Source organism: Notechis scutatus, chromosome 3 (assembly GCF_049901735.1).
Source record: "Notechis scutatus isolate UNSWTSFEM ecotype Mainland chromosome 3, rNotScu1.2, whole genome shotgun sequence".
Classification (NCBI taxonomy): Eukaryota; Metazoa; Chordata; class Lepidosauria; order Squamata; family Elapidae; genus Notechis; species Notechis scutatus.
This window is the reverse complement of record NC_142011.1, coordinates 204,831,332-204,859,024: the sequence shown is the minus strand read 5'-3', so window position 1 is coordinate 204,859,024 and position 27,693 is coordinate 204,831,332. Positions and strand designations below refer to the sequence as shown.

At 43.4% G+C, this 27,693-nt stretch overlaps 1 protein-coding gene across 2 annotated transcripts in view; it reads right to left on the bottom strand.

Moving 5' to 3' along the window:
• Positions 1-27,693, bottom strand: part of DENND3 (DENN domain containing 3) — a 67,556-nt gene that overhangs the window by 22,401 nt on the left and 17,462 nt on the right. The window contains exons 3-15 of one of the 2 annotated variants that reach the window (XM_087962249.1): positions 27,460-27,575; positions 24,941-25,077; positions 21,152-21,263; positions 19,454-19,573; positions 16,874-17,092; positions 14,798-14,919; positions 14,058-14,213; positions 12,947-13,043; positions 11,616-11,719; positions 9,943-10,124; positions 8,224-8,745; positions 4,374-4,636; positions 1,147-1,317 (exon numbers count right to left, since the gene is read on the bottom strand). In XM_087962249.1, coding sequence (XP_087818375.1) covers positions 1,147-1,317; positions 4,374-4,636; positions 8,224-8,745; positions 9,943-10,124; positions 11,616-11,719; positions 12,947-13,043; positions 14,058-14,213; positions 14,798-14,919; positions 16,874-17,092; positions 19,454-19,573; positions 21,152-21,263; positions 24,941-25,077; positions 27,460-27,575 — 2,321 coding nt within the window. Of the gene's footprint in view, positions 1-1,146; positions 1,318-4,373; positions 4,637-8,223; positions 8,746-9,942; positions 10,125-11,615; positions 11,720-12,946; positions 13,044-14,057; positions 14,214-14,797; positions 14,920-16,873; positions 17,093-19,453; positions 19,574-20,371; positions 20,518-21,151; positions 21,264-24,940; positions 25,078-27,459; positions 27,576-27,693 lie in introns of those variants that run through there. The other variant, XM_087962250.1, reaches the window with a different exon arrangement.

Below are 27,693 nucleotides of genomic sequence, written 5' to 3'. Positions count from 1 at the left end.
GAGGGTTGAACTACAAGACCTCCCTTCCAACTCTTTTATTCTGAAATTCTTGGGATCCTTAAAGACAAATCAATATAATTGGTTAATCAAGCAGGAGGAGATGTTTGAAATAAATCCAGGGAAATGTAATCCTTGGCATCTTTAAATAACATCCTTTGGAAATAGTTTGGAAATTCAAACAGCTAGAAACTATCTACTCTACTCTTGATGTCCTCCCATTGTTTGCTAAATCTCTGGAGCATTATTCACCTCCAAAGCCATTTTTGTCATGTTATGGTTCTGATGTTACTTTTAGGTAAAGATAAAGGTTCCCTTCGCACATACGTGCTAGTCGTTTCTGGCTCTAGGGGGCGGTGCTCATCTCCGTTACAAAGCCAAAGAGCCAGCGCTGTCCAAAGATAATAATAACAGATAATAACAGATAATCAGAGTTGGAAGAGACCTTATAGGTCACCTAGTCCAACCTACCGCCCAAGTGGTAAACCCAACATCATTTCTGGCAGTCCAATCTCTTCTTGAAGGTCTCAAGCGATGGCGCTCCCACAACTTCCAAGGGCAAGCCGAAGACGTCTCCGTGGTCATGTGGCCGGCATGACTAAACGCCGAAGGCGCATGGAACACTGTTACCTTCCCACCAAAGTGGTCCCTATTTTTCTACATGCATTTTTAACACATTTTCGAACTGCAAGGTTTGCAGAAGCTGGGACAAGTAACAGGAGCTCACTCTGTTATGCGGCGCTAGGGATTCGAACGGCCGACCTTTCTGACCGACAAGCTCAGCATCTTAACCACTGAGCCACTGCGTCCCTGAAGTTAATTGTAGTGTTACTTGTATTGTATTGTTACTAGACGTTACTTGTAGTCCCAGATGTTACTTGTAGTGGGTCACAATAAAATCAAACCAAGGAACACGGATGCTGCAAGTAAGAAAAAGTTAGAAGAACTGAAGAGACGAAGCTTCCAACAAATTGGAAGCAGAGAAGATGCTCAGCTTCATTAATATGGAAGCTTGGATGATGGTCGCCTTACTTGCTCGATTATTAATCTTGCCATCTGGCAAAGTCACATGAAATAGGAATCTGAGAAGGTGAAACATTGTAAAAAAAATGTGCCCACGTTATTTATTAACCCACGCAACGTCCGAACCTTGTGATCGTCTGCCATCTTCTTCCCAGCGCACATCTCTTTCACCATCAAGTGCCAAAGGTCGCACTCGGACTTCAGATTTGCTTCAAAAACATCCTTTTTGTACTTGACTCTTATCTTCAAGGTGGGAATCTTGAGGAGAAGAAAAGTGACGGTGGTATTTCTCACTTCCTGCAGGGGGAAGGTAGAAAAGGAAGAGCTGAGAACCACAATAAGGCAACACACACGGTTCTGTTTTCATCTTTTCTCATGGCCCCTTCCTCCCCCAAGATCTGCTGGAGCAGAGAAGGTAATTGGGTTGTTGTTGTTTTTTGTTTTGCTATCAATGTCAGGAGCCCCAGCCCAGAGGACTTTGGTCTAATACATCCGGGAGGCCCACAGTGTCCTGTTGTGTATTTTTCAGTGTTAAAAAAATCTACTCTCTCTCCAGATTGGGAAAATCTGTTCTTTCTCTGGATCTTCTGTCCCAGCCACTTTTTACAGAGGCCCGATCGAGAGCCTTTTAACAAACTGCATCCCTGTTTGGTTTGGTGGCAGCAAATAGAAAGCCCCTACAGAGAGTGGTGAGGACAGTGGAGAAGAGTACAGGAAGCTCGCTTCCCATTATTCAGGATGCTGCCTATAAACGCTATGTGCTTAGCATTGTTAGAGACCCCACACACCTACTTTCTGGTCTGTTTCTGTTGCTCCCCTCTGGGAGAAGGCTTCAAAGTATTTCTAGCAGGACTAACTACCAGATACTGTAACAGTTTTGTTCCCTAGGCCATCCGTCTGGTAAACTTGCAAGATTCGTTTTTCTCGCCATGTACACGTATACATCCAAACTAGACTGTGTTGTTTCTCTGTGTCACATAATATATGTGGCTATGTGGGTATATGCATATTTTTATTTATTTATTTATTTATTTATTTATTTATTTATTTATTTATTCTATCATGATTGTATAGCATATATTGGAGGTGGTGACACTCCTCTGAGAGCTGCACATGATGAAATTTCATTTTAATGTATGCCGATCAGTGTACATTCAAAGTAACAATAAAGTTATTCTACGTTCTATCTTCCTCCTTCCTTTCTTGGTGGGATACATCCTGTTTTGCTCAGGCATGTCAGTATACAGGTGTTCCTCAACTTACAACCATTCATTTAGTGATCTGTCATGCCCCTTTCGGAGTCTGAATCCAAGGAGGAAGACGAACAGCCGACAGGGAGTGGGAGTGAGGCTCCGTTGGCTGTGGAGGAAACTGGGGAAGGGCAAAGTCAGGCTGGGCAGAGCAGGGGAGAGGTAGAACAAGGGAGAGGGAGTTCAGAGGAAGACCCAGGCCCACCCCCCTCTTCATCCTAGGGCACACAGGGAAGAACGGAGAAGAGAGCAATGTGGGTTGCGTGGCTTATGGGGGAGGAAAGGGCCCTGATTCCCTTCATAAAGAGATGCAAGCTGAGTGCGATGTCTGCTGGGAACAAACATGAGTTTATCTTGTGTTGACTGTAGTTATCTGCGTTCCTGGCATCCTCCCAACTGGGTTGATTTACTGCTTTTCCTTTACTTCTGGAATTCCTTATCTTCTTGCCCTGCGGGATTAATTACCTCATCTTGCCTTGATTGGACTTATAAAGTTTTTGTTGGCCACGTTTTGGACTTGATTCTCTGCAGCCCAAAGGCTGTTCCTGGGAGAGTTTTTCTCCAGCTCAGAGAGTAACCAGGACATTGGGGGCAAAGTTGGAGCTAATAAAGGGACTCCTACTGATTATCTGACTGTGTTGCCTTTGTGCCCTGGGTCATCACAGTGACCATTCAAAGTTACAACAGCCCTGAAAAAAGTGATTGATGACTGTTTTTCACACTTATGACCATTGTAGTAGCATCCCCCTGGTCACATAGTCCCGTGGCATAGTGGACCGCACTATATGGAGCATGGGCTACTGTTTTGATGACCAGCCACAGGGAATTGAACCCAGGTGATGGAAACCTCTTTCTGCTGCAGGGTGAAAACACAATTTGGAATAACAAGGAGGAGATAAAAGTTCCCTAAAGCACCATTTGGAATCGTGGATTTTGTGTTTACAATGAGACAAGAGGGGGAAAAAAACTTTGATTCTGTGTTTGTAAATTAAGACAGGCTTATTGTTATACAAATGGCTTGTACATATTGCTGTGTAAGAGCAAAAAGTTGTAGTTGTAATGTTATGACTGTGTCTTTTCCCTTTATTTTTCCCCATTACATTATACTCCCTCTTTTTCCCTTCCTCTCTTCTTACTCTTCCTTGTTTTTTTTCCTTTGTATTTTATACTTCGATAAACTTAATAAAAAAGTTTTAATTGGAATTGTGGATGTCTCCATGTTTAAGCCAAGATCAAAGGCGAGTTTCAAGTCAAGTTTCCTTCAGGCCCGTCGTTGTTGGTGCTCCAATGGAAAGACTCCGGAAGGAAAAAAAAATCAGCCAAAGAAACAAAAAGACCAGGGTATTGACTATAGGCAGTCCTCAAATTACAACTGAAATTGTGCCCCAAATTTCTGTTGCTAAGCAAGATGGTTGTTAAGTGAATTTCACCCCATTTTACCACCTTTCTTGCCACAGCGGTTGAGTGAATCTGTCAACTCAAAAATATTTCCCTGATCTTTTAAAGTTGCCAGCAGAAAGGGAGTGGAGGAAGTAGTGCATTCCTTAGATAATGTCTAGGTGACCGAAGCTTCTGGCACGCAAGATTATTACGGAAGAGCATGATTGATGACTCTTGGCTATGGATTTGTCCCATTGGAGAATATACATCCAGGGGGTGAGGAATGACCAGGGTCAAGGGGGAAATGAATGATGTGTCTCAGAGTCGGCTACACCCAGGTAGCACCGGCATGTTCACTCCTAATAAATCTTTAAACATCTGAGAGACGTGGCTAGAGACTCATGATTTAAATGGGGGGTGGATGCCGGAGCCCTGACAGAATCACTGTTAAGTCAGTATTACCATCGTTAAGTGAATCTGGCTGGTCAGAAGGTCGCGAAAGTAATTTACGTTACCCCAGGGAGCACGGTGACCGTTGTAAGTTTGAACCAGTTGCCAAACATCTGAATTTTGATGACATGACCATGAGAATGCTGCAAGGATGCTCGCGAGTGTGAAAACGTTCATAAATCTGATTTTTTTCCCCACTGGGGCTGTTAGAACTCTGAACGGTCACAACATGGTCGTTAAATAGAACGCAACCTGTGCTTTTGTTGGGCTCACCTCTATATCTCTGAATGTGGCGATATCTTGATAGCCGGGACAAGCTCCTCCCATCAACAGAAACAGGCGTTTCGGCGTCAATGCGATTTTGCCGACTCCTTTGTTGGTTTTGACTGAGTTGGACAACTTGTAAACACACTCGTTTTTGTCCAGGTGTTCTATGACGCTCGGCGGCAGGTTGACGTCCTGAGCTTCTGCTTCTGTTTCCTTCCAGTAGGTATAAAAGTCTTTAAAGGTTTCCGGGTTGATTTGTTTTTGCTGCCCTTAAAAATTAAGAAAATGTTTTACCATAATGAACGTTTGTGCATCTCCTGTACTTCAAACGTTACAAAAAGAGAGATGGATGGATGAATGATAGGATATAGATAGATAGATAGATAGATAGATAGATAGATAGATAGATAGATAGATATGATAGATGATAGATAGATAGATAGATAGATATGATAGATATGATAGATAGATAGATAGATAGATAGATAGATAGATAGATAGATAGATAGATAGATAGATATGATAGATATGATAGATAGATAGATATGATAGATATGATAGATATGATAGATGGATAGATGGATAGATGGATAGATGGATAGATATGATAGATATGATAGATATGATAGATGGATAGATGGATGGATGGATGGATGGATAGATAGATAGATAGATAGATAGATAGACAGACAGACAGACAGACATCTCAATGTTTTATATCTACCATTCTAACAGCATGACTAGAGATGTTAGGACTTAAAAAGACCCTGACTGGTTCTGGTCCAAATTATAACTTCAGATCTTTTCGCCAGTCTATTTGGTTTAGAAGCTCAGGGAAATTTAGACTTTGGGTTATGATGCTTCTTTCCAGCATTCTGCTGCCCGGTATAATTTTAAGGGGCACTCGGATACTCTGCATTCGAGGGTTTCTCAACATATAAGCAACATTGAACCCCCAATTAAAAATCGGCCAAAGTAAGACAAAAAGATCAGGCTATTGACTACAGGCAGTCCTTGACTTATGGCTTCCCCATGGACTTTGCTGATCAGAAGCTTGTATGTTGAGATGCAAAAGGGGATCACATGACACCCCCCTGGGACACTGTGACCGTCATAAATATGAATCGGTCGCCAAGCACCTGAATTTTGATCACCTCACTGTGGGGGTGCTGAAACAGTTGTGTGAAAAATGGTCTAATCACTTTTTTTTCAGTGCTTTTCTAACTTTGAAGGGTCAATAAATGAACTGTTGCAAGTTGAAGACTACCTGTAGAGGTAGTCCTTGATTTACGACTGTTTGCTTGATGAGCATTCAAAGTTATGACCTGTCTGGAAAAGGGGAGCTATGACTCAACTCCAATGGTTGCTTTCTACGATTGCATGACTTCTCCTGGGTCACTTGGCAATAGCATTTCTAACCGTTTGGGGCATCCCGTGGTCACATTTTGGGCAAAACCTGGAAGTTACAACTGGTTTCAAGCAAAACTGCGCCCTAGCAAACAATGGGTTAAGAGTTAGGGTTATCTGACGCTTGCGAAGAATAACCTTCTAAAAGTTGTTCTTTTGATCTACCTTTAATCAGAGCCCTGGTGGTGGCGCAGTGGTTAGAATGCAGCATCGCAGGCTAACTTGGCTAACTCTGCTCACTGTCAGCAGTTCAATCCTGACTGGTTGGCTCAGCTTTCCATCCTTGCAAGGTGGGTCAAATGAGGACCCAGATTGTTGGGGCCAGTTATGCTGATTCTCTAAACTGCTTAGAGAGGGCTGTAAAGCACTGTGAAGGGATATATAAGTCTAGGTGTTATTGCTCTTCCTTCCTTCCCCTTCCTTCCTTCCTGTCATGTCCCTGTTGGAGTCTGAATCCGAGGAGGAAGATGGAACAGCTGACAGGGAGTGGGAATGTGGCTTCATTGGCTGTGGAGGAAACTGGGTAAGGGCAAAGTCTGTCTGGGCAGAACAGGGGAGAGGTAGAACAAGGGAGAGGGAGTTCAGAGGAACACCCAGGCCCACCCCCCCTCTTCATCCTAGGGCACACAGGGAAGAACGGAGAAGAGAGTAAAGTGTGTTGCGTGGCTTACCGGGGAGGAAAGGGCCCTGATTCCCTTCATTAGCCACAGCTGGGGAGGGAGTTTAAATGAGATCCAAGCTGAGTGCAGGGTCTGCTTGGGAACAAACGTGAGTTTATCTTGTGTGTACTTTGGTTATCTGCGTTCCTGGCATCCTCCCAACCACGTTGAGTTATTGCCATGCCTTTACGTCTGGAATTCCAGGGCATTCATTTAATGATTGTTGAGTTTGCTTTACAGCCAGTGCCAAAAAACAGGTTGTAAAATTGGATTGGTGATGGGACTCATCCAATTTACAACTGTCATGGCATATGACGGTAATGATCAAACTTCATGATAGTCGCATCTCGAGGACGACCTGCGTTTTTGTTCAGGTGCTATTTCCCAAAGCACCTGAAGGCAGGACAAGAAGGAAGCAATGGATGGAAATTAATCAAGGAGAGAAGCAATCTAGAACTAAGGAGATATTTCCTAACAGTGGGAACAATAAACCAGTGGAACAGCTTGCCACCAGAAGTTGTGGGTGCTCCATCACTTGAGGTTTTAAAGAAGGATTGCACAAACATTTGTCTATACTCATGACAGAAAAACAAAGAGTTGGAAAAAGAATGCTCACGAAGTGTCTATGGAGATTCTCCAGTCGTCCAGGTCATGGTTGTCCCAAAGGTCTTTTTTTCAGGAGTCAACTGTCAACTCATAAAACATTTTGTATACACGTTTTACAGTTGACAATAGAAAGAAGGGGGGGGGAGTTTCAAAGAGCAGATGGCAGAGTGGAATCGAAAGTACATTCCATTCATATTTTCTTCGAACACTGATTAGATGACTGAAGCTTCTGCTGTGCAAAAATCTAATTGGAGAACATGATTGATGACTCTTGGTTATGGACGGTTTTCGTTGGATGACACACCCAGAGGGGTGGGGGGGAAAGTAGGATCAAGGGTGACAGTGAATTACGTAACTCAGAGTTGGCTACGCCCAGGTAAATGCCAGAAGTAGAATGTTACCTTCAAATAAATCTTTTTTAGTTTTGGGAGTGTGGCTCGAGGCTCATGATTTAATTGGAGTAACTGCCGGAATCCTGACATGGACTTTCTGGTTATTCTTTGAAGACATTTCGCTTCTCATCCAAAGAAGCTTCTTCAGCGCTGACTGGATGGTGGGGAATGGAAGGGTTTGTATTCCTTGCAAACAGTTGGTCATTTGCATCCTTTTAGCAGATTGTTAAAGTCACCTGGAGGTGACCTTAACAACCCGCTGGACCATTTTATCTGGATCACTGCATAAACACATGGCACAACATAGGAGAACAAACACATCACGACTAGATTCAACAATCCATCTGCATTTAAAAGACAAAGTCCACTCTTTTGAAGACAACAAAGTCCATATTTTGGACAGAGGGGATTGCTGGTTTGAAAGAGGGGCCGAAGAGGCCATCTACGTCAAAATTGATCATCTATCTCCAATCTACAACACAGTCCTTTTTCAACCGCTTCCAAGAAGGCTCCACGCCTACTTGCATCATTCAGGTGACCCTGAGGACACAGATTAAACATCCAAGTGGCCTCAACGACCCTCTAAAAGGATGCAAATGACCAGCTGTCTGCAAGGAGTATAAATCCTGCCATTCCCCACTATCCAGTCAGAGCTGAAGAAGCTTCTGGGATGAAAAGTGAAGCGTCTTCAAAGAAAAACAAGGAAGTCCAATTGCCTCTTGGGAAAAAAAAAACACCTTTTGGAATTCTCACAAAGTTTCTAACCATTTTTCTTTTGTTTTTGCCCCTTACCTACGGTTAACGCATCGAACAACCGATGGATCGTGTCTGTATCTTTGACAATCCCAGATTCCTGGATACGCTTCACAAAGTCATTCACCTGCATGTGAGTTTTGGGCAACGCAAATTTCTTCACGTGGTCATCGGCTTTAGTGACCTCTCGTTGTTTATCCAGCAGGTGACTGATCAACCTCTTCAGTTCGGGTTTCTGATCTGCCTGAGAGCGATCCAGGGGTGGGAGATTCTCGATCATTTTTCTCACAAGGTCTGTAGGGAATATCCGGATGTCCGTCTTGTACAGGTTTTGGAAATCCGAAAGCGCATTGAGGAATTTCCTTTGCATCAGGTTGACGAGTCCCCGAAGGTAGAAATACCTCGCTAGAAGCGCAGAGTTCTCCGGGGACAAAATTTGGATAGCTCTGCTGAGATGGTTACCCAAGTCGACGTAATAGGACTGGACGCTCTGACCCAGCAGTGGGAAATGGATATCTGGGATCTTGAAAGTGCTGGTGGGTTTCGAAATCGATCTTTTAGCTAGAAAAAAAGGAGGAGAAAGTTACAAAAGTGACTTTACAAGAGTTACAAAAAAGGCACCAAGGGTTCCCGTTAACGTTCTGGGTTCATTTTGAACTTCTACATGTTTCTCCTCCACGAAGAGATCACAGACTGATGGATAGGACTAAATCAAAAGGTGAAGAGTCCTTGGTGCTCTCTCAGCTTGGTGGTTTTTTTTTTACAGACGTTTCACATTATGAGGTTAACTTAGTTTGGGTAATGAAACGTCTCCAAGAAAACCACCAAGCTCAGAGAACACCAAGGAACCCACAGTCTTCCTCCTCCTCCTCCTCCTCCTCCCTCCTCTCCTCTACCTTTCTTCCTCCTCCTCCTCTTCTTCTCCCCATTTGGCAAATCCTCACTTCCTTCTAGCGCTGACAATGTTACCTAGTGTGATGACCCAGGGTGGGTTACAAAACCACACTGAAGCAATTACTGGGACAAGGCAGGATAAGGGCTTGAAAACGTCCATAGATATCAAAATGCACGCACTGGGAAGGACACCAGAACTCAGATAAGAACGGACAGACTAGGCATACTTTCATGCGTTGTTTCCAGCACTGGCCCATGCGCAGTCCGTCCTTTTAAACAGTCCTCATAGCTGCAGCCCATGAAGGGGATCAAGGCCCTTTCCTCCCTCATAGACCACGCCATTCGTGTTTCTCCCTTATCCTCTCCTCCCTGCGTGCCCTAGGATGAAGAGGGGATGGGCCTGGGTCTTCCTCTGACTGCCCAGCTGGCCTGTGCCCTTCCCCAGTTTCCTCCACAACCTCCGGAGCCACATTCCCACTCCCTGTAGGCTGTTCCTCCTCTCCCTTGGAGTCAGACTCCAACAGGGGCATGGCATCTAGTTTGGGTAATGAAACACCTGCAAGAAAACCACCAAGCTCAGAGAACACCAAGGACCCCGCCGTCTTCCTTCTCCTCCTCCTCCTCCCTCCTCTACTCGTATCTTTCCTCCTCCTCCTCTTCCTCCTCCTCCTCCTCTTCTTCTCCCCACTTGGCAAATCACTCGGTTCTAGCTCTTCTCTGTGGTTTTATGGTGTATTTCAAATGATCTGAGCCTTCTCTGCTCATTGGCTAACTCACAACATGCATCCATCCATCCGTGCCAAGGTTTCCCACTCAGATAAGCCAAGCAGCAATGGCAGCTTGGGAGGAGTTTCTCCATCTTACCTTGTGTAACGTCTACGCTTCGGAGGGATAAATTCCTCATCGGGCTGTCGCTCGGCTTAATGTTGTGCAGATCAGGAAGGCTCACCCCCATGCGCCTGCTGAGCATGTACTGAGGATTAAACCTTTTAGAGATCATCTTCTCCATCGTCAGCCTTCTCGGGTTACCAACCAGGAAGTTGAATCTAAAGGAAGCCACAACGGTTGGTCCTCGTTTAGGGACCGGAGTTACAGCAGCACTGAAAAAAGGGACTTAGGAATGTTTTTTTCACACTTATGACCGTTGCAGCATCCCGTCCCACATCCCCCCCAATGGCCGCGTGATGAGAATTCAGGGCCTTGGCAAACTGACTCACGTTTATGATGGTGTGATCACCTGTTGGGAACCTTCTGACAAGCAAAATCAATGGAAAAGCCAATTTCGTTTAACGACCCGTTGTTGCTAATGGAATAGCTTAGAATTTTAGAACACAGAATAGAGTTGGAAGGGACCTTGGAGGTCTTCTAGTCCAACCCTCTGCTCAAGTAGGAGATCCTATAGCAGCCCAGACGAATGGCTTTCCAATCTCTTCTTGAAAACCTCCACTGATGGAGCACCCACAACTTCTGCAGTGATTCACTTAACCACGGTGGCAAGGAAGGTCGTAAAACAGGGCAAAACTCACTTAACAAATGTCTCACTTAGCAACAAAAATGTTGGGGCTCAACTGGGGCCATAAGTCATAAGACTACTTGTATATACACATACAAGTAAAACACAACATTATTTTATTACCTTTATTGTCAGAGTATATGTGTACAATGAGATTGGCTGAGCCTCCCTTCGTGCACACAACTCACAGCGAGGACAGAAGTCCCTAACCCAGACCCAAACTTTTTACACTATGTGATCTTGTTGCACAACGCACCGGCTCCACAAATCTATTATACTGTGTTGACATGCAAGTTATTTTCCGTTCAGAAGTCTGACAGCCACGGGTAGAAACTGCTCTTCAGCCTGTTGGTGCAGCTGGCTGTGCTTCTGCATCTCCTACCCGATGGTAGGAGGATAAAGAAGTGCTGACCAGGATACGAGTCATCCCTGAGACTCTTCCTCACTCTTCCAAGGCAGAGAGCCCTAGCGATGTCATCTGGTGCAGGGGTCGCCAACCTTTTGGACCTCAGGGACTACCAAACTCATCATTTTAAATCCCGCGGACCAGAGACCCTGGGAAAACCCCCAAAAAAGTCTGCAGGAAAATCCCCCACCCCGTTTTCCCACCGATCGATCATTCTTTATTTGGGATCGCAGGATACTGGTCTCCAGCTCTGTTCTCAGGGGGAGAAAGAGAGAGAGAGAGAGACTTTTGGCTTCATGCAAGGAAAGCAGCAGAAGTCTTTCTTTCTCTCCCCCAAATAACGCCAGAAATGAGTCTTTGCTGACGCAGCCTCTTGGAGCAGGAGGCCTTGCAGGGTCCCAAAGACTCATTTCTGGCGGAGTTTGGAGGGAGAGAAAGAAAGACTTTTGCTGCTTTCCTTGCGTGCAGCCAAAAGCAGAAGAAGAAAGAAGCGGAAAGGAGCAGCCTGGTGGCCAAACGAGGCGTGTGGGTGCGTGGGGCAAGTTCCCCCCCCTCCGCCCTTTCCGCCCTTCCCCCACCACCTCATGTTGTTTGCAAAGCAAGTGATGTCAGGTTTACCTGTCTTCTTCATTCTGGGTGCTTTGCTCTAGGTAAGCAAAAGCATCCATCCTTCCGTTAAGGCGGGCTTTGAGAAAAGAGTGGAACATATACGTTTCCAGCACCTGCACAAACACAAGAGAAGGCATTACCCACAGCACAGGTAGTCCTTGACTTACAGCCATTCATTTAGCGACTGTTCGAAGTTACAGTGGCATTGAAAAAAGTGACTTTGGACCATTTTTCATACTTACGACCATGGCAGCCTCCCTACGGGCACGTGATCAACATTGGGCCACTTGGCGATTGGTTCATATTTATGACGGTTGGAGATCCCATGTGATCCCCTTTTGGGACCCTCTGACAAGCAAAGTCAACGGGGAAGCCAGATTCACCTAGTAATGATGTTCCTAATTTAACAACTGCAGTGTTTCACGTAACAGGTGCGGCAGGAAAAGGTCATAAAATGGGGCAAAATTCACATAACAAGTGTCTTGCTTAACAACAGAAATTTGGGGCTCAATTGTGGTCATAAGTCAAAGACTATCTGTATCTCCACTGTGCGAGATTATCGCTGAGAGCAAACGTTTCAGAAGTTTCTCCTTTAACCTATACAATTTGGGATTAACACCCTTGGAATGGTGTGGGAGTAGGAATGGATTTCCAGAGGAAAACTGCAGACTACAGGAACCATTTGCGCTACTCAGGTGACCCTGAGAATGCAGATAAACCTCCAAGTGGCCTCAACGACCCTCTAAAAGGATGCAAATGACCAGCTGTCTGCAAGGAATATAAATCCTTCCATTCCTCACTATTCTGTTAGAGCTGAAGAAGCTTCTTGGATGAGGAATGAAACGTCTTCAAAAGAAAAACCAAACAGTTCACCTGCCTCCTGAAAAAGCACCTTTGGGACAACCATGACCTGGATGACTGAGAATCTCTACACAGACTTTTCTCCTTTAAACTATATTATTGCATACTTAAAGTAGGACTGCTACAGCAACAGTTTCTGTGTTATATTCTTACATTCTATGAGGTCATTAAGAGTAAACAACAACTTGATGGCACCTAAGTAATCCAATATATCAAATAGTATATTATAAAAGTTAATTCTGTAGTTATGCATATTTCAGACAAATGACTTCAGTAAGTTTAACGAATATATTGGCAGAAACAAGATCATCCAAAAATGTTTGGATAGGCATACTTTCTTCAAAAGATCAAATTATATAAAATGATATAAAACTATATATATAAATTATATAAAACTACAGCTCAAATAAACATTTGTGGGTTTTTTTTTTAATTACAACATGAACTAATGGAACAATTTATGTCAAGCTACACCTTACCTTTCTGTAAAACGGCTGATCGTTTATTGCTCTTGTCTTTAAGAATTCTTCACTGTTAAATACTCGGTGTTCATAGTTCAAATGGTCTTTCACCTCCCTGTTGATAAAAATGGGATTACAAGAATTAACGCATGGTGTAAATCCACGGATCGTCAAATGAATCCACCCAGATGTCAGGATTCCAGCCATCGCCCTAATGAAATCATGACCCTTGAGCCAAACTTCAAAAAGCTTCAAAGAATTCATTAGGAGCAACATATTGGCATGACCTGGAGGTAGTCGATTCTGAGACACGCAATTCACTGTCACCCTTGAGCCTGGTTTTCCCCCACCCCTCTGGGTGTATCATAATTCATATTCTCCAATGAAACATGTCCATAGCCAAGAGTCATCAATCTGGGTGTCAGGATTCTGGCAGTTACCCCCATTTAAATCATGAGTCTCGAGCCAAACTTCCAAATCTTCAAAGGGATTTATTGGGAGTTAACATGTCCGGCACTGCCTGGGTGTAGCCAACTCTGAGGCACATCATTCATTGTCACCTTTGACCCTGGTTTTCCCCCACCCCCCTGGGTGTATCGTAATTCATATTCTCCAATGGGACACATCCATAGCCAAGAGTCCTCAATCATGCTCTCCAGTTAGAATTTTGCACAGCAGAAACTTCAGTCATCTAGTTACTATCTTTAAAAACATTTATGGAATGCAGTTTCAGTTTAGCAAGCTACTGCACTGCTCCCTCCTCCCTTTCTGCTAGCAACTCCAAAAAGACCAGAGAAATAATTTTATGAGTTGACACTGGGTCTCCAATTGGAGTTTTGAGCACCAGAAATTCCAGTCAGTTAGTATAATTTTTGCAAGGTTCGCTTCTAAACTGCTGCATGGCTCTTTCAAACTCCTTCCCCCCCACACACACACTTTCGGTTGGCAACTATAAAACGGGCATAGAAAATGTTTTATGAATTGACACCAGAATTGTCTCTCGAGGCGCAAAAGGAGCAGGCTCGCTTATCCCTTCATTTAAAGGGTTTTACATTTTGAACAGGTGATGGTACCTGAAGGCGGAGGAAAGAGCTAAAGGGCTCTGGAAGGAAATCTTTCGGACACCCACCTAAACATATTGACGATTAACTGCAGAGTAATCTGTTGAATTTCAGAATTCAGCTTGTGTTGCCAAGTTCTCCGTCGGCCTTGTATTTCGAAGAAGTCCGTGGAGGTTCCCAGATGGCAGAGTTCAAGGTCATAGTGCAGCTGAAGGTTTTCAGATCTGGAGGAAGAAGAGCATGGCTCGTTACAAGGAGCCAATCAACCAGAACAGAGCTGGAAGGGACCTTGGAGGTCTTCTAGTCCAGCCCCCTGATCAAGCAGGAAACCCTATACCATTTCAGTCAAATGGTTGTCCAAGTCTCTACTTAAAAACCTCCAGTATTGGAGTACCCACAACCTCTGCAAGCAAATTGTTCCACTGGTTAATTGTTCTCCCTGTTAGGAAGTTTCTCCTTAATTCCAGGTTGCTTCTATCCTTGATCAGTCTCCATTGTTTCTTGCCTTGTTTTCTGGTGCTTTGGAAAATAAATTGACACTCTCCTCTTTGTGGCAGCCCCTCAAATACTGAAAGACTGCTATCATGTCCTTCTTTTCTCTAGACTAGCCAAACCCAAATCCTGCAACTGTTCTTCCTATGTTTTAGTCTCCAGGCCTTTGATCATTTTAACCAGCCATGGGTGGGATTTGTCAGTTTGCCAAACCAGCCATAATGTTAGCCCACTGCTGAATCCAGCCATATCTTTTGTTCTGACTTTTTAGAGCCTTATTCATGGAAGCAAGCGAAATAATCTTGATTATTTTTACCGTGTTATAAAAACCCTGGCTGCTTCTGCTGGGACATCTGGAATGTCGGTTTCCTCTTCAGAGGACTTGGATTGAGCGATATCGCCAGAATCGATGTTGATTAGAATTAAGTCGTCGGCTTCCTGATTGTTACAAAAAATTGGGAAGATTGATAGTTAAAAATAGAAGTTAACAATCCATTATGGTAGATGTCACCCTTGGCAGACTAAGAACAGAAACAATTTTAATGGTTCAACTCCTACCCTCAAAACCACGCTATAGGGCACTGCACACCAGAACTGGACACAAGGACACCATCACTCTGCTAAACAAATAATTCTCTCAACACTAACTATTTACAAAGTCTGCACTACTATTACTGTTAATCTTCTCATCACTCCTTATCACCCATCCCCTCCCACTTGTGACTGTATGACTGTAACTTTGTCGCTTGTATCCTTACGATTTATATGGACTGTTTCCTAGTATGACTTGATTGCTTATTTGTACCCTATGACTATTATTAAGTGTTGTACCTGAAGATTCTTGACTCTTGACGAATGTATCTCTTCTTTTATGTATACAGAGAGTATTTGCACCAAGACAAATTCCTTGTGTGTCCAATCACACTTGGCCAATAAAAAAGAATTCTAATTCTAGATAGATAGATGGATAGATGGATGGATGGATGGATGGATGGAGAGAGAGAGAGAGAGAGAGAGAGAGAGAGTTGGCAGATAGATGGATAGACAGAGAGAGAGAGAGACAGAAAGATACATAGATAGATGGCACATAGATGGATAAATGATATATTAGATAGATGGATAGACAGATAGACAGAAAGGTATATAGATAGATGGCAGATAGATGGATAGATAGATTTGATTGCTTATTGTACCCTATGACTATCATTAAGTGTTGTACCTCATGATTCTTGACTCTTGATGAATGTATCTTTTCTTTTATGTGCACTGAGAGCATTTGCACCAAGACAAATTTCTTGTGTGTCCAATCACACTTGGCCAATAAAGAATTCTATCTATCTATCTTTATCTTGTCTATGGAGATTCTCAGTCATCCTCAGTCATTCTCAAGTCATAGTTGCCCCAAAGATGCTTTTCCAAAAGGCAACAGGATTTATTTATTTATTTATTTATTCATTCATTCTTTTTTTACTTTGAAAATGTTTCACTTCTCATCCAAGCACTGAAGTCAGAACTTCAGTCAAAAAGCGTTTTGAATGAAAAGCAAAACCTTTTCAAAGAAAAAAAGAAAGCCCAGTTGCCTTTGGACTAATTTTGGTTTCCCCCTCCCCTCCATTCAATTGTGTCCTATTCTCAGAAACTGCCTGGACAAAAATCAAATTTAAAAAAAAAAATGGTACACCACTTTTTCTCCCATCGAATAGAATAGAATAGAATAGAATAGAATAGAATAGAATAGAATAGAATAGAATAGAATAGAATAGAATAGAATTCTTTATTGGCCAAGTGTGATTAAACGCACAAGGAATTTGTCTTCGTGCAAATACTTTCAGTATACATAATTTTTTCCCCCTAAGACATTAATTTAAAAAACAGGTTTCTGTCAAGATCCTGTAACATGTACACCGCAGGAGATTGGATAGCGCATTTTAAAAATCTAAATGTATCCTGTAATAGACAAGCTGATAAAATGCGGTTAAGAGACTTCCTGAATATGTAGCAATAGCAAATAATATTTTTATCAACCGGATAAACAAATGCAAGTTGGTTACTGCTTTCTCTGAAGCTTGCACAAAGATAAAAGTGAAGTTTGAGAGCCAGTTTGGTCTAGTGGGAGTTCTAATTCTGCCTTATGCTGGGTGACTTTGGGTCAATCATCAGGTGATGGTGAGTTCAAGTCCTGCCTTAGGCATGGAAGTTGGCTGGTGACACTGGACCAATTCCTCTCTCACAGCCCAATCCAACAATCCCAAGGTTGCTGATGTAGGGAACGCACAAGAAAGAAGGATATCAGGTATGTTCACTGCCTTGACTTGCATACAAATTAATAAAGATGAGATTAAAAAAAACACAAATAAATAAGTTGTGGATCTAGAAATAATTCCTGACCAACCTTGCAAACTTCCGCAAAGTGGTCGATGTGACAGCCCATCAGGAAGGAGGTGGGTGCCATGACAAAATCCAACATCTGATGGGAGAGGATTGGTACAAACGTGTGTTGCCACTGAAGAGGATGGATGTACAACATGAAGCATTCGGATACAAGAGTCAGCAATGCCCAGTCCGAGCAGAAGAAGACAATTTTCCGTTCAGTTAAAATACAAGTAAGTATCTGGAAAGAAAGGAAAACCCAACAGATCACCCTAACTTTTATACATATATAAAACTGCATCATTCTCCGAGTAATTTTTAAACATTTTGGGGATTTCAAATGTATTGTATCATCATCCAATCAACTAATCAATCTGAATAGAGCAGGAAGGGACCTTGGAGGTCTTCTAGTCCAACCTCTTCCTTAAACAGGAGACCGTACACCATTTCAGACAAGGGACTGTCCAGTCTCTTCTTAAAAACCTCCAGTGATGGAGCACCTACAGGCCAGCTGTTGCACTGGTTAATTGTCCTCACTGTTAGAAAGCTTCCGGTCAACTCCAGATTTGCTTCTCCCCTTGACCAGTTTCCATCCATTGTTTCTTGTCCTGCCTTCTGGGGCTTTAGGAAATAAATTGACCCCCCTCTTCTTTATGGTAGCCCCTCAAATACTGGAACACTCTCATGCCCCCACCCCCCAATCCTTCTTTTCTCTAGACCGGCCAAACCCAAATCCTGCAACCGTTTTTCATATACTTTTGTCTCCAGGCCTTTAATCATCTTAACGGCTTTTCTCTGCACTTTTTTTTCCAAAGTCTCAACATCTTTTTTTGTCATGAGGTGACCACAACTGGATGCAGTATTCCAGGTGTGGCCTGACTAAGGCTTTATAAAGCGGTGCTAATACTTCCACATGATTTTGATTCTATGCCTCTGTTTCTACAACCAAGGATTGTATCAGCCGTTTTGGCTGCCGCCGCACACTGCCATTAATTCCTCACCATTAATAACTCCACGATAGGTCAACTGGCGCCGGAAAACTCAAACTTGTTTGCCGATAAACAGAACAGGCACATTTTAACAGACGGAAAGCAATTTCTGTCCAAACTATTTTTCCTGCCCACCATTTTTAAAAAGATACAGGTAGTTCTCGATTTACAACTGTAATGGAGCCTGCCCGTTAGGGTTGTAATCAGGGATGGGATTCAGCCGGTTCGGATCGGTTCGAGCAAACCGGATGTTAAATTTACACCTGGTTCGCTGAACCGGTAGTTAAACCGACCAGCCTGCCCTGCCCACCCCATCCCACCCCTCACAGGAGTCTCCACATGGCCCATTTTGGATGCAGGTAAGTGCAGGTTCTGTGTGGAGGCTCTAGGAGGGTGAAAAACGGCCCTCCTTGAAGTTCCGGAAGCCCAGAAGCGGATCTGTTTCAGGCTTCTGGAGGGCCTCCGGAGTTCGGGAAAAGCTGTTTTTGCCCTCCCAGAGGCCGAAGGAAAGCCTCCGGACTCTGGGGAAGGTGAAAAACAGCCCTCCTGGAAATTCTGGTAGGCCACGCCCACCATAGCCATGCCCAGCCAGCAACCGGGCAAAGAACCGGTTGTTGGGATTTTTGAATCCCACCCCTGGTTGTAATTCGTGACAGTTGCAAAGCAGGTCACCCATATGACAAATCTGATTTCACAATCTTTGTTGCGGTGGTCATTCAGCGAATCGGTTGTCTGCTAGAGGCCATTCTGGGATCTGAAGTCCACCTATCTTAAAACTTCTGAAGTTGAAAAAGACTGGGATGAGGGAATTCCCTGCCAATTTGGCAGAAGTTTGATGGAGAAAATTTCAGTCCGTTTAAAAACAACCCTTTATCAAAAATCCACATGTGGTTGGAAAAAATGACAAAAAAAAAACATATAGATTTGAAACCAGAGATATTTTTATTAGGAATTTTACCTGAAACATATAGCAAAGATTTGAAATATCTGATTGTAAATGTATTAACAGCGGCTAGGATTGTATTTGCTAAAAACTGGAAAAATGAGAAAATACCATCGCAGGAGGAAATCATTAAGAAAACATTGGAATGTGCTGAAATGAGTAGATTGACATTTGAAATTAGAGAACAAGAGGATAAACAATTTTATAAAATTTGGGACCTTTTTTTATCAATGGTTAAATAATAAAATACAGTAATGAAATATGTAGATTTTTAGAAAATAATAAATATATAAAGATGTACTTCTTTTTTATTATATCTACAAAATGTTTTTAGGATAGATTTGGGAGGATAATATGAATTGTTATAAAATAAACTAAGTAAATTATGGTTATCTCGTAAAATATGAATGAATAAATTTATAGTCAAATGATTGATTAATAATGATATTAGGGTATTTAATTTTTGACTGATAATATGAGCTTTTATGTAATGTAACTGTAATTGAAGACTACGAAATGGATGCACAAAATGATTTGTAAACCAACCGGCACACTGTTTGTATACCTATGGAAGAAAGTTTGATGTTTTTATGTTTTGTTTGTTTATGTTTGTTTTTAAAAACCAATAAAATTTACAAAAAAACAAAACAAAACAAAACAACCCCTTTACCTGTAAAATCTGTTCCGGCTTGAAGCAAAGGAAGGGAAGATGTAGATCCAAATCAATAAGAGGGCTGTCAGGATCTTCCTGAGATGGAAATACGACTTGGAGAGGCTTCATATTGAATAGCTAGAAGAACAGAGGGGAATATCCCGTTTTTGAGGGTTTCATCACCACAAACAGCAGAAGGAGATTACAATTCGTTTTCTAAAGAGAATCGGAGTGGAAGAGGCAATGTAGGATACACCAGGGATTTCCCAACCCCCCCCCCCCGCGGGCCACTACTGGATCACGGCTAATTCACAACCAGGCTGTGCAAGTGGTCTGGAACGCATGGGTGCACACTCAACTTGCTCACTTGCATGGGCCGCCTTCTTTCCTCCTTCAAAGTCTTTGTAACGTACCGGTGGATTACGTCACGTTGTATATAGCAGAGGTGTCAAGCTCAATTTCATTGAGGGACACATCAGGTTTGTGTTAGGCCTTGGGGGGGGGAGGGGGCGTGGCCAGCTCAATGTCACTCATCGAGGCTCCGTTTTCGGCCATGACAGCCTCCTGTAGACCCTCTCCCAGCAAAAAAGAAGCACAAGCAGCCCTCCCGGGCTCCGTTTTCAGCCGCAACAGCCTCCTGCAGCCCTCTGCTACCAAAAACGGAGCTCAGGGAAGCACACGTGGCCCGCCCGGGTTTCCTTTTTGGCTGCCGTGGCCTCCTGCAGCTCTTTGCCAACAAAAACAAAGCTCGCGGAGGCCGCATGTGGCCTGCCCAGGCTGTTTTCGCTGGCAGAGGAACCATGGGCCAGTCCTTTGTTATTTCCAGGGCCGGAAATAAGCACCCCATCGGTTGGATCCGGCCCGTGGGCATTGGTTTTACACCCCTGGTATATATAGTTTTCCGATAGTATATCTAAGAACCCTGTGCATACTTACATTGTGATTCCGTTTTCTCTTTTGGTGTGAGCAACACTACACCGAGTACAGAAATGGTGTCGGGGGGGAATAGGTTAAAGAAAGCAGAAACATGAGATCCAGAAAAGGGAAAAAAAGAGCTCAAATCCCTCTTGCCAAAAGTGGCTTCGGACAGAAGATGAAGAAGGAAATCCTAGGAAGGCAGAAAGAGCAAAGGAGAAAGAGAAAGTTTAGCGACAGGGAAATCAAGGCAGTTCTCCGTTTTGATTGTGAATGCCCCAATATGCATCAAGAATAGAATAAGCTGGGCATTCTGAATAGAATAGAATAGGATTCTTTTTTGGCCAAGTGTAATTGGACACACAAGAAATTTGTCTTGGTGCAAATGCTCTCAGTGTACATAAAAGAAAAGATACATTTGTCATTTGCAGTGGGAAAATGATAAAAGGGTGTGTGAGAATGACTTTGAGGGGTGAAGGGAAGAGATCAGATAAAAGGATGTGTAGCCCTCAGCTGCTTAACAGCCAGAGATAGAGGAACCTAAAAAAGACCCACCCTAATAAATCAGGCAGATAAAAGCTTATGTGGGAGATCTGTACTTTCAGATTTACAAGATTCTGTTAATGTAACCCTGCAATAAAGTAAATTTAGCTCATCTTATCCATGTTTCCTGTTCGGCATCGGGAAGGAAATCCTCATTGTTCTCTTCTCAAATCCTTTTGCTTTTAAAAAGTACTTAACAATTCTTGTTTGCATTAAAGCACAGGAAATTATAAAGTATAGTATATTTTAAGTATTTACCAGATGAAGCTGCCCAGGAGGAGAACTGGGTATCAGGGATAATTTTGCTGCAAATTCTTTTATTTGTTCCTCGATCTCTGAATCTTTGCAAGGCTTAAGACGTAGCAACAAACTGCAAAATAATAACAATAACAATAACAATAACAATAACAAAACAACAACAACAACAACAACAACAACAACAACAATAATAATAATAATAATAATAATAATAATAATAATAGCAGCAGCAAAGAGTAGGAAGTTGCTTGAGAAGAATTCTCGTGCCTTTCAACATTTGTTTCTTCTGCAAAAAATGTACCATCTTATTATTCTTTAATTTAATGCAATTCTGATCTTTTCCTACCCAAGTACAGATCTTAAGTTTTAAAGCAATTAAGCTTATAGAACAATTCATGCAAATGTAATCTAGTTTTTGCAGCTCCGCTCCTGCCAGCTTATTACTATATGAAATTAAAAGTCTAGCCAGTAGGACATAAAATTCAGCACATTCGCTTCAAAAATTTAGAAGCTGTGAATTCATAATAGGAGGGCTCTGTCCTCAACTGTTATCAAAATCTCTAAGAAACTACTTAGCAGTGGTGTCAGGATTCCAAGCAATATGCCCATCGCAAGCAGAACTCCGAGGCAAGTGGGTTGCTCAAAGAACAGGTTTTATTGGATATATCATACTGGCACAAACTGGTGAAAACCGATTCTAAAGATTCCTGCAGTTTTCACCCAATTAAAAGTAAAAGTTATTCCCCCTTTCCCAATCAATCAATCACATGGTCCAGTCAAGATGCTGTGCAGTTGCTTGGAAACTTGACTCCTCCTCTTTTCAGCCACCTGTGGGAATGTCCTTGGTTCTCAAGGGAAACTATTTTGCTTTGGCTACAAAACCCAGCTATCTCTATTCTCCCCTCCTCCCAATCCCTCAGCTCCAGTATGGCAACACTGAGATGGACTCAGTCAGGCCAGCTTCAGAGTTGACAGGTGGTACTAACGATAAAAGAGCACTGGACCAAGAGCCACTGACGTACACCTGTTAGGTACGCAATTGCACAACCAACCCTGTGTCCCTCTAACTGCAATACAATCCACCCCTCATGTTGAAATCTCTACTAGAATCTCATGTAATACAGATAGTCCTCAATTTGCAACCTGTCATGCCCCTGTCGGAGCCTGAATCTTGCAGGGAAAGATGAGCTGGAAGTGGAGTCAACGGAGATCGAGGGGGCAGCTTCGTTGGCTTCGGAGGAAGATGGGGAAGAGCAGGCCCAGTCAGGCCATGACCTTTTAGGATTAGGATGGCTTGTAGGCAGGGAGGAAGGAGGGCAGGATGACCAAGAAGGGGCTAAGCAGTGAACGTGAGAAACAGAGTTCAGGTGATGAGCAAGGACCACCCACTCCTGATCATCAAGCATGGAGAGTAGAGAAAAGACGGGAACAGCACAGGCCGACCCAACAACTCAGGAGGACACAGGCCGACTGTTAGGAATAACAAGGTTACCTAACGTAGTTTGGGTAAAATAATATATATAGACTATGATAGTGAATTTAAGTGTGTGTCACTTTAACTGCAAAGCATGTAATTTTGGGTGCGGCTGTAAAGCGCCATAAGAGGGAGCAAGAGAACTGGGTTGCTTGCTGACGATGATGGATTGTTAACTGCGTGTTCTCTGCTGTTGCTGAAGGAAGAAAGGAGGTTTTACTTCTTCATATCTCTACTGCAAGGAGATATATTACTGGACTGATATTTGTAAGTTTACTGACCTCTTTTTCGACACTGGACTTTGCAACTGAATAATCCCCGGACGGACTGAACTAGTGTATGATATATGGACTGTTTGACTATGCTAAAACTATTACTGGAATAAACTATTTAACTAGCACATTGTATCTGTTTTACTGAGTGTAAGCTACAAAAACGTTTGTCTCACATATTTGCCTGACTGCCTGACTGTCGTGCAGGTTCTGCTAGGGTGTTATATCCCTAACAACAACTCTTCTCAAGGCGCACCTGGGGACTGTGACTTAAGGAGACGTTGTAGGGAGGGGCATTTGCCGGGAACAAACACTAAATTCCTGGAGCGTTGACTGCTGATGTTTGAACTTTCCTGGATTCCTTCTTGATTTTGGGATTCTTGCCTCGCTTCTGGGCTCTTCGACTTGCCTGCTGGATTTTCTTGCTTGCAGCCGTGGTGGCTCAGAGTGTTGAGCTGGACTATTTGCAGCCAGAGGCTGCGTAAAGGGGTGTGTGTATGTGTCATCTCTTGGCTCTGGGACTTGCCAGAAATGTGGGAATATTGGGGGAAAATTTGGAGCAATAAAGGGGTGGGTTTGAACAGCTAGATGGCTGTGTTGCCTCTGAGCCGTGCCCCGGCTCATTGCGCAACCATTCATTTAGCAACTGTTCAAAGTTACAGCAACACTGAAAAAAAGCGATCGACAACCAGTCCATACAAACACTTATGACTGTTGCAGCATCCCCAGAGTCACATGATAAATATTCGGGCACTTGGCAAGTGGCATGAAGTTATGAGGGTTGCAGTGTCCCAGTGTCAAATAATTGCTGTTTGTGACTTTCTCACTGGCTTCTGGCAAACAAAGTCCGTGAGAAAGCTGGATTCACTTAACGACTTCCTGATTCACTGAACCACTGCAGCCATTTGCCTAAAAACCATGGCAAAAGGCTCGTAAAATCAGGAATGACTCACTTAGGAACCTGCCTTGCTTAGCAACGGAAATTCGGGTGGCAATTGTGGTTGTAAGTCGAGGACCACCTGTATTTGGTGAATTGTTACGGGAAACATTATCCAGTGGGAATCAACACTGTTTCTCAGGGAAGGAATCGAACGTGGAAAACTGGAATCGTATTCAGAGAGGGAAGTCCACATCCATGCTGAATTATCACTGTATTAATTAGCCTGTCTGTGTTAAGCTTTCTTCGACTTCCTCCTCTCAGCAGGTTTTTGACAAATTTCTTGTACAGGTAGTCCTTGACTTACGACCACAATGGAGCCCCACATTTCTGTGGTTAAGTGGGTTTTGCCCAAGGGTGGGATTTTACTGGTTCGGACCGGTTCGGTTAACCGGATGTTAAAGTTACAGCCGGTTCGCCAAACCGGTATTTCAACGGATAGGCTGGCTCCGCCCCTCCCACCCCGTCCCTCCCAAAAGCCTCCACGCGGCCCATTTTCGATGGAGGTAAGTGCAGGGTCTGCGCGGAGGGTCTGGGAGGGGGGAAAACGGGCCTTCTGGAAATCCGGAAATGGGCCCATTTCGAGATTCCAGAGGGCCTTCCAGAGCCCGGAAGAGGCCATTTTTGCCCTCCCAGAGGCTTAGGGGGAGGTCTCTGGACCGAAAATGGCCTCCCCTGGATCTCTGGAAGCTGAAAATAGGAAGTTCTGGTAGGCCCCACCCACTATGGCCCCGCCCATCCAGCAAATGGGCAGCAAACTGGTTGCTGGGATTTTTGAACCCCACCCCTGGTTTTGCCCCTTTTTACAACCTTCCTTGCAATAGTTGTTAAGTGAATCATTCACAGTTGATATGCTAGTAACACGGTTGGTTAAGCCTGGCGGACTTCAACTCCCAGAATTCCCCAGCAAATCAAAGCTGAATTCTGGGCGTTGAAGTCCGCCAGGCTTAAAGCAGCCACGGTTGGAGACCCCTGCACTAAATGAACTGTTGTAAGTCGAGGACTATCTCTAACGGCTAACAAAATTTGTGGCTCTATCCCAGCAGCATTATTTGTCCTCCCAAAGGAAAAAGAAAAAGAAAAGCCACCCAAATATTTATCCTTACCAAGACAAACAGTCCTTCAGGGCGTTGAAATATGGGTACTTGGATATGACACAAACAGCAAACGGTACGAAGTACGAATCGGCTCTGGAGCTTTGAAGGTTATCCCAATGTGCCTGCCCATTGTAAAGGCGTCCCTCCTAAAGGAAGAAAAAAAACACAACTGCTTGCAAAGGGGTCGTCTTTCAAGGACGGGGGAACGTCATTCACATACACACAAAGGGCTCTGACCCAGGCTTCGTCAAACTTAATCAAAACATGAACTGGATTTAAAAGTAAAACCTTTTTTTAATGCAACACTGGGAATTACTTGCATTCCCAGCCAAAACTCATTAGACACAAATATCTCCAAAAAAGAGCACGCTTTTTCAGTGCTGTCGAATGCTCCCAAGAAACAAAAGTCCAATTAAGGCTAACATAAAAGCAACCCAAAAACCCAGGGAAAAAAATGATCAGAGTACGGAACTTCACGAAGGACTCGGAGGTTACTGAACTGCTATGCTTCCTGCAAAGCTCTTCGGCATTGAGGACTGACTTTTATCCCTTATGGGAGGGGCAATTATCTCCCAGCTTTACTCCTGAGTCGCCCCTTCAGCTTCGGCTGCTCTCGCCTTCTAGCAGCTCAGCGCACATGCGCACTGGGAACAGGCTCCCCTGGGTCCTCTGCTTCGCTGGCTGCCAGACTCCGAAGGCTCCAGAGGTTTGTTTATAAGTGTTGAGAGACACGAATACGAGTCTCTTGTGGCCAGCCGCCTGCTCCAGCCCACTGACTCTCAGCTTTTCCATGGCCCGCGCAACACATCTGGATCACCTCCCTTTCCCCCCGCGCCTGTGACACAGTCTTCTGCCAGTGCCTGCAGCTGCCTGCATGGTCCAGCCCACTGACTCTCGGCTTTCCGACACCATCAGCCTACACGCACTCACCACCTCCTATGTTAGCCACACCCATCCTCCTTCACTAGGGCTTATTTCGGGGGCAGGGCTTATTTTAGATGCAAGTTTAAAAATCAGGCTAGGGCTTATTTTTGGGGATAAGTCCTATTTTCGCGGAAACACAGTATTTAACCATTTTTCTTTCTTTCTTATTCTACTTTGCATACTGTACTTTCCTTTTTGTCATTTCCTTCTCTCCTTTCTTCATAGATTTTATTTCCATTTGCTTTTTACTGATGTAAAAATCATTAACAAAAATTATACTTAAAAAAAAGAATTTAACAAAAACAGAAATAAAATGGAATGAAACCCAAAAAATACCAGTTTTAGGCAAATTACTGGATATATTAAGATACCTCAAACCCAATCCAGTTTTTAAATGATTTGGTAAAAGTCCAAGTTTCAGAAGCCAACTCTATATTACAAAGTTAGCCAGATCAAAAGACTATTGAATGGATTCATTCTATATAATTCTACGACTAGAAAATACAATCAACAGCTATAGCCTGTTTCATAAAATCATGCTGCAAACATAAGAGAATAAAGAGCACAAAATAAGCAAGAGGCACAAAATACAGTTAGTCCTTGAGTAACGACCGTAATGGAGCCAGTTGTGATGGTTGTAAAAGGAGTCAACACATGACAGGAGTCAATTTTACAACCTTTTTTGTTATGCTAAACCTGCAGCCATGAGGCAAACTATTGTTTGCTATGGGGTAGCTTTTGATTGAAACCAGCAGTAACTAATGGTTTCTGCTATAAACATTGTAAATTGTGATCAAGGCACTGCAAATGGTTGCAAACATGATTGCTGAGCACCTCAAATATAGTTGTATGATCTGGGGACGGGGGAGGGAACGGGAGGGAAGATGTTGGAATATGGAATATGGATTGTTAAGTCCCATTTTCGGGGTCCGTCGTAACTTCAAATGGTTGCTAAGGGGCTGGGCGTAAATCAAGGACAATCTTTCATCAATGTTCTGACCCAAACCTTTTTCCAATAAGACAGACAATAACCAAAGGGAACAGAAACCTTTTAATGAATCTTACGCATCCCTGGTTAAAAGGCTGCTGAAAACTAATTAACTTCGATAAGCATAAACCTTGCCAAAACTGTGCAAGACTACCAAGAGTTACAGATAAGAAATATTTCACAACACAACAGTCTTCAAATACCAACTTAAGATATTGTAATGTCCATGAGACTGAGTTTTAAAACATCTTTGCTTCCTGCAAAGAACGTTCGCTTCACAGCTGCCTTTTATCTTCTTGAAGGAGGGGCCATTACCTTGCAACCTTACTCCCAAGTTGCCCGTGCTGTTGCAGCTGCTCTTTCCTGTGAGCAATCCTACGCGCACGCGCTCTTGGCACAGGCTCCTCAGGAACCTCCTCATCACTGCTGCCAGCCCCCACAATCTCTGAAGGCAGCAGTCCACTCCCTAATGGGCCCTCATCCGAGTCCTCGCTCTCCTCAGCCGTCCGCATCTGCTGCCGGCTAACCACAACAGTCAATACATTCTGAAATTAATCAACGATCCAGCTCTGGAATAGCTTCCTTAAGGCCAAAATCATTTTTTAAAAAAACATACTTGCATAGGCTGGTAATACTGGGCCACAACTCCATACGTTCGGTTTCCAAAGACATCTGTGAAAACGAGAAAGTGAAAATGGTTCTCCCTCGATTGTCCCGTGATATAAAATCCTCCTGTAAAAGAAGCAAAAAAAAGGCAAAATAAAAGCATCGCAGAAAAAGAGCACGGGTCTCCCAGAATACGGCATCAATCAAAGGACCATAATTCACATATTTATAAACCCCTGAACAT